This window comes from Dermacentor silvarum, chromosome 11, assembly GCF_013339745.2.
Source record: "Dermacentor silvarum isolate Dsil-2018 chromosome 11, BIME_Dsil_1.4, whole genome shotgun sequence".
Classification (NCBI taxonomy): Eukaryota; Metazoa; Arthropoda; class Arachnida; order Ixodida; family Ixodidae; genus Dermacentor; species Dermacentor silvarum.
Window position 1 is genome coordinate 95,976,492 of NC_051164.1, and position 7,576 is coordinate 95,984,067.

Genomic DNA, 7,576 nt, shown 5'->3' on the forward strand with positions numbered 1-7,576 from the left:
CGACTTATTATCAGAAAACAACCAATATTATAGTTTTAATAAAATATCTTGGCAGTCTAAACTCATTTAGTATTTCTGTTTAGCGGCCCTTTAACAATGAAGAAGAAGAAGAAGAAGAAAAAAAAAAGAAACCGTTGCTGACCAATTATCAGCCGGTCTTCTGCTTTCTCTTTCTTGTCATGCCGCGGTCAAGCACTCGCGGACGCAGTGACAACAGTTCCCAAATATCCCAGCTGAACAAAGAGCAACGATAACATGAAACCAGAGAAAATTGATCCATTGGCTGCTACCTGCTCATCTCAACTTACGGCAAACGTACGAGTAGCTTGTACAAATTCTGAATTTTTTCCCCTACGTGATGCTCGCTAAGGAATACATAAAGCGTTCTCGAATACAAATACTGTATTATTTGTATTCAGTAAGCAACTTGTTGGTAGACATACAGGTAACTTTATTACTATTGAAGAAAACTTCAAGCATCACTATTAAAGAGATGACTTCCCCCGTCGTGGTTGCTTAGTGGCTTTTGCGTTGCACTGCTAGGCACATGGCCACGGGATCAAATCATGGCCGTGGCGGCCGCATTTAGATGGGGGCAAAACCACAAGAACGCCCATGCGCCGTGCATTGGGTACACGTTAAAGAACACCAGGTGGTCAAAGTTAAGCCAGGGCCTCCCACTCCGACGTGCCTCATAATCAGATCATGGTATTGGCACTCAAATCCAAGAATTTTAAAGAATGACTACAGACAGTGGCTAACGAGAGGCATATAGAACGTATACGTGTTACGCCAGCATAAGCAACAGAGTTGTTTAAGCAGACCGATATCGTGAATACACATACTTGATCTTATACCTGCGAATCATTTTATTGTCTCTTGTGGTATACTCATTGTAGTAAGCCTCAGTTAGGCAGCAGTCCCAATTTTACAACCTAACTTTACAGCTCTTTTACAACCGTTGACTGTCACGTTGTCCCGGTTTTTAATCGTTAGAATCATCACCATATTTTCCAGATGAGCCAAGGATCCTCAGTGACATGGTAGAAATGTTTGTTGATGTTTTCGTTTGAACAACGTCTGGCAGTACGAATCAAAGTAAAATTTCTTGTGCTCACTTTATTACTATTGAAGAAAACTTGAAGCATTACCTACCTACAATGATATTAGTAAAGCTATCGCGATGTCGTCGGATTTACTTTTATGACATGCTGTCCTGTCTTCATCCCAATTCTTTTTACTTTTGCAGGATAAACGTCTCTTTAAAGAACATGAAATCGTTTACTTCGGTATTTCATTGCAACGAAACAAAGAAGATGTCATTCAAGGCCAAAAGCAACGAAACTTGCGTGTTGTGGTGACTTAGCACAATAAAGATATGTTTTATAACCTTCCGTATTCCGAATTGTGCTTGTGGCACATTCGCATCTCGGTGTCATTTAATCTCTCCCGTTCAAGCTTGAGATGCTAACGGCAGTTTTCCCCATTGGAATTTCTCGCAGAGTCTTACCAATCTCAAGAACGTCGCTAAAGAGCATACGCGCGAGATCCAACACGTGTCACAACTATACGACTGCTGGCCATGCTGTGTGTCTTGACTCCCGCGCAAACGATACGGTGTCCACAAAGACGATCTCAGACATGCACCTGCTGACTGTCAACAGCATATACATGAGACCGAGCATTTCCAGATGATAATAATGTTTTGTCAGTCTATGAATCGAGAGTGAGGCATGGGAAAGAATTCCATGCCCGAATGGCTCAGCTGAAAATCTAAGATGATTGCATGAGACCCATGGCCACTTTACACGTTTTCTCTTACACCTTGATAGGTTTGAGTATAACATCACGCACCAAGCATTTATTTATGAACGCGATAGCGTTAACCGCCCCGTGTCGCAGAAAATCCGGCGTCGACGTCTGCATTGGCGCCCGCGGCCGAGAAAATCATCCCCAACCACGTTCAGGTACATGTATATGCCACGCCTTCTTACATGACGTGGGGTATCTGCGGGTTATATTGCCACATTATTCCATCACTAACGTTGCTCATACCTTGGTTCACATTCTTGACAAAGCTATTGCTCGGGATTTTGAGAATCACAGCCCACCAAGAAATGTCACGAAACAAAACATCCACTGCGCATGCCTTTTATGTTCAATATTCTCAGACTGAAAAATTAAAAGAGCGCAACAATAACGCAAACTTAAAAATGATGTGATTTTTTGGCGTGGTTGTGCGCCACCTTGGGGATAGGCCCACGCAAGTGCTGCGTTTCTACCAGAGAGCTCGGCATCGTGCACAGCATTCGCAGCCAATGTTTCCTGGTAATCATTATGGTTGCATAAGCGGCAGTTGTCGGGAATAAAGCCCGTTGATCTTCATCAAGGGGCTTTAGTTTTGGAAACGGCGGCAGAACATTCACAGCGTGCTCGCGCGCGTTGTATACGTCGCCGCGTGGGCTTAAAGCTTCATTGCACATTGCTATGGGTCAAACTATGTTTTCTCCTTCACACTTTTAGAAAGTTATGAGCATCCGTCGTAATGTCTTTGTTTTAGAAACATTTTATAGGCCCCGCATCGGGCATTCATAAGCGAACACTCAGTGATTCTGTTCCTTTCGTTTTTACCTCTTTATCGGTGTCTCCAAAATTAGGCGCACCACGTGACATCCGAGCCTCGGCTGCGCTCAGCGGATATCGGCGAGAATCTTTGGTTCCGGGAAACTTTAAATCAATAAGTCCTTTCTCAAGTGGATTGCTAACCACTCTGCGCGCATTTTCTCCCGGTACGCTTTTGAAACTTCGGTCGCTCATTGTAACCTATACATTAATCTCTCTCGTTTCAACGGGCCGATGCAGCAGCTGCATGTTGCCGCCACAACCTTTCCATTTTCGGAAGAACCCGTGCGCGACGCAGCGGTGTGGAGACATTAAAACCTACCGTGCCAAGGTCACGTGCTTGGCTGACATCGCTAGTCCTAAACTCTATTACGAGACGCTGGCTAGTAGTTTTTCTTCTTCGTCCATTGGCAATGTTATGTCTATAAATCTTCGTCCAGCATTGCCACGTGCTTAATAAAGTGTAAACAGGTAATTGGTCAAACTTGTCCCTTGTAAATCAAGATACCGCTTGGAGGCGCTGATAGAAACAAGAGCAGTAAGCGATCGTCGATACAAATAACTGCGATTTCGTCTCGCCGCTTTCTATGCATATTTCGGTGAACTTTCAAGAGATGTTCGTGTAAGTCCACTATCATACTACAAACATAAGTCGGCGTTTCAACAGCTTGATAAGAGCGGCGGGCCTGTTTTCTACTGCAATATCAGAAATATACGAGATTCGTCGTAGCGTCAGCGCTTCTTGCGCGTCAGCAGATGTCTGCTAACAGCGGTTGCTCGACAGAGAAAGAAATAGCACGTGGCCCTATCACACAGCTAAGCAACCACTCAACTAATTTTGTGGAACCGCGACTACTCGTACGATGGCAGCAAAATATGCTATCACATGTGGGATGACGACGTACATAACCCTGTACAGAAAGCAAAGACAGACAGGGCACATAACTAGTGCATAAAGCGCAGCTGTACGCTGGAAATGCATATCCAGGGATAATTTAAGGCGTCAACCTAGTGCCCTGTTAGGCTGTACCTGTTTCTCTGTACCCTGTTAACCGGTAGTACCCTCCGATTGAACTTTCCGTCGCCGTGTTTTGCTTTTGTTGGTGTGTTTGCTCTGGGTTTCTTTTTAGGTTTAATTACTATTTATTTATTTATTTATTTATTTATTTATTTATTTATTTATTATTCATTTATTTACTTGTTTATTTACTTGTTTATTTATTCCGATTGAATATAGTTACAAACAGTGGAGGAGGCCGAGATAAAAGCTGCAACAAGGCAGCTTCAGGTGCCCTTAGCCTCCGCGTTACATGTTGGCTGTGAGTCGCCCGATCATCACAGTTTAGAGAAAATGTTTAAAAAAGAAAAAGAAAAATTTAAGAATAATAACTTAACAGTGTAGGGGGGTTTTTTAATGGAACAGCAAATAAATATTACAATAATAACCGAAACCGACGCAAACATTACACACCATTACATTGCATACACTCAACACCACATGCATATAGTACAGGCGAGAAAAAAAAGTGTGGTTGATTCCTCATTCAAAGGAATTGGTCGAACACGAAAGTGAAACGTGTCTTCACAGAAGCTGTTGCATGATTGCTTCGTGATTCACGGTTCGCTGCAGCGAAAGACGCACGACTTGCGGGCCGCGGACGACGGTGTTGCAGGTTTGCTTGGCGTGTCGAGTCCTGTTGGCGAGCGGCGTCCAGTTGCCGAGTCGCTTCGGCGACGGTATGAGCATTTTGGTTCGACTCGGTAGTGTCTTGGGCAGCCAGTTGAGTTTCGAGACACTCAAGTTTCAGAAGTGCGAGTGGCAGGGTTGGTAGCGTGAGCCGCGAACGCTCAAAGGCGTTCTGCTTCACGCTGGCGTGTCTCTCGCCGGACCACAGCGAGATTCGCCCGTCGACGCCGTTGCCTTTCTGCGCCGGTTAGCGCCGCCGTTTTCTTTGTTGGTGCCATCGCAAGCGAAGCAGTAGGCGGCGTCTAAGCACTGCTGATGCATGCTGAAGCTGCACTCCGTAGGCGACGAGGCGCAACAGGCTAATCCGACGGGAAATACAAACCATGAGCCGATAGTGGCAACATCATTGTATAACGCGTTGGAAGCCTCCACTGCGAATGTGACTGCCCAAGCGATCCCTGTCGGCACTCGTTAGTGTCACGATGCAGTACTTCGCTTCATCATTCCTACGTGGCGGCGCCATCCGAGTCATGAAAACAGATTTTACTCGTTGGCGCCAAACGTCACATCCGTTAATTACATCAGTAACGGAAGTTCATTGCGGACACTGGCATAAAACACTTTCGTGTTCAAAAAGAAAAGCTATGTGCTTGGTTCCTGTTGTGATAATTAGGAGAGAGATCGCATCAGTGAGAATATTTGAGACTATGTTATGTTAAGTGTATCAGTGCTGGCATCATGACATGAGTTAAGCAGCCTGGGTCTTTGTGTTTTGTCATTTGAAAGCCGTTTTTAGTTCTTGTATGCGTTATATCCCAAAATTTCCGATGACGGGTAGTATAGGTAACTATATTTTTTGCAGACTGGCAATTTCATTAAATACGCTGTTTTCTGAGATTGTTTTGAATGCTATATACGAAGTGGAGAGCGGTTATATAGGGAGTATATTGTGGATATGTTGTAATCCCTGAAGTTACGTTCAATAAGACGCAGTTATGGCACGTTTGCTATGATACCTAATGCCCTGTTGTGTAATAGGTCAATTTGTATTATTAAACTTCCTACTGTGATGTCCTACAGGTGCTATAGGTTTTCTATACAAAACAATACAATACTGCCTTATCATACATACCTTCCATCAGGTTACACAGCTGCAACGAGAGTTTTGTTTCCTCCTTGGTGCTTGGCTCAGCCACAAGTTCGACTGACAGTGCCTGGAATTCGAACGAAAGCCGAACTCTCATCACCAGCTCTCAAGCAACTTTCGCTGATCATGCTCTACGAAAAATACAGTGATCATACCCATCTATACACTGATGGTTCAACCACCGTGGACGGTTCTGCAGGATCAGTGTTTTTTCCTGCGAAAGTCTCCACCTTGAAATTCAAGACATCACACCAGACGACATCGACAGCCGCGGAGCTTGCTGCTCTTCGTAGCGCACTTCGCATAATTCGTGAGGAACCACCTAACAAATGGAGTGTTTTCAGTGACTCCAAGGCAGCGCTACATTGCTTGCTTTCCGCCTTACACCGTGGACCCTACGAACAACTAGTCCTAGAAATCCGAGAGCTCCTTCATTGCCTCGTCGAGCAAGGACACGACGTCACCTTTCAGTGGCTCCCTAGCCACTGTGGCGTAATGGGCAACGAATATGCGGATGAAGCTGCTCGATCTGCTCACGAAGACGGCGCACAGGAACCAATCCCGCTGTCACGAACAGATGCAGCTGCGAAACTTCGAGTGCTTGCAAACGATGCCACACAATCGTTGTGGAACACACCTAGTTTGCAACACACACGTCTGCATCGACTGGACCCCTGTCTTCGACTTCGACCTCCACCTGGACTATCCCGACCCGAAACAACAGTACTTTGCAGATTGTGGCTTGGTGTCGCATTTACAAAGTCGTTTGCTTTCCGCATCGGATGGGAGGATAGTGCTGCGTGTGATCACTGCGGCGACGAGGAAACAATCGAGCACGTACTTTGTCACTGTCCCCAATACAGCGCACATAGGCAGTCATTCGCGACCGCGCTGGCACGTCTTGACGACCGGCCGCTTTCGGAGCAGACAGTCCTGGAACGCCGGCCTATACAGTCGTCACACAACAAGTCAGTCAAGGCACTCTTGAAGTTTTTCGATCGAGTGGACTATCTGACAGACTATAGTTCTCACAGACGTTTCGAACCTCCTCCTTTTCTTTTTCTTTTTTTTTTAATACCTTAATTTTTTTTGTGACTGCTTTTTCTCTTTCCTATTCTTTCCGCCTTTCATTACCCCTTCCCCTTCCCCCAGTGCAGGGTAGCAAACCAGAATCTTTTCCGGTTAACCTCCCTGCCTTTCCCACCACGTTTCTCTCTCTCTCTCTATACAAAAAATCCAATAAAAAACTAGAAACTGAGGACAACGCCATCATTCATTTTCTATGTAAACGACGGTTCTGTGAGGGCAATGTGGCCCACCGTCATTCGCGAAGACCTTCGACTGCCCAGTTTTATGGCATTACAAAAAATCAGACCTACAGAAGGTGTAATACATTTGTTTCAGGGATGATGGCTTCAAGAAATGTGAAAAGTGGCAACCACAAATATGGTATTGGAGAGCTATAATTCGTCTGGTGTCCGGCGTTGGTGCCTCTCATTTTCGCATCGTGGTAATCATGGCTTTAATACGTACCATGAGGTGTCCGCTCGTTTCACAAGCGACATGGTGCAGATCTCTGCCGTGATTTATATCATGCATTCGCATTGCACCTACGAGAAATGGACGCACTCACCGCGCGCTAGACCAAACTGAAAAGGTACCACAGATAAATCGTGTGTGATTGCGACTCTAGGAAGACAGGAACGGTGGGAATGGCACCTTCGGCAAACAATTTGGCTCTTTTCTGCAAAACTCTTTTAGACGTGCATCACGCTTTTGCGTAACTGGCACTGTGACCCTGGAATGGGTTCCCCATTGTTTGCACCAAGTAGTTCAAGATGTTCGGTGTTTAAGGCTGTTTCACTTTTTGTGCATGTAATATCAGAAATCCGGGCCATGCTTTGCTCCTGCAAAAAAAAAAAAAATCGTACCTAGCTATGATCCTCCTCAAACATTAGGAGGCAAAGCTTGTTTGTTGTATAGTGGTGTGATTTGCTAGGCCATTTGGTTTATGATGACAGTATAGGGTTGTTCCAGCAATTACGGACGCGAGACTAGAAACCTCGTTACTGCTCTTGGTTTTCTACGCATGCGTCGCGGAGTTTTATGGAATGTACTCG

The 7,576-nt window shown here is 45.2% G+C and overlaps 1 protein-coding gene across 1 annotated transcript in view; it reads left to right on the plus strand.

Annotated features, from left to right (window-relative positions):
* Window positions 1-1,363, plus strand: part of LOC119433898 (neprilysin-1-like) — a 43,950-nt gene extending 42,587 nt beyond the window's left edge. The window contains exon 20 of the mRNA XM_049659153.1: window positions 1,250-1,363. Within this exon, the coding sequence (XP_049515110.1) occupies window positions 1,250-1,361 (112 nt within the window). The 3' untranslated portion in view covers window positions 1,362-1,363. The remainder of the gene's footprint in view (window positions 1-1,249) is intronic.
* Window positions 1,364-7,576: the final 6,213 nt, after the last annotated feature.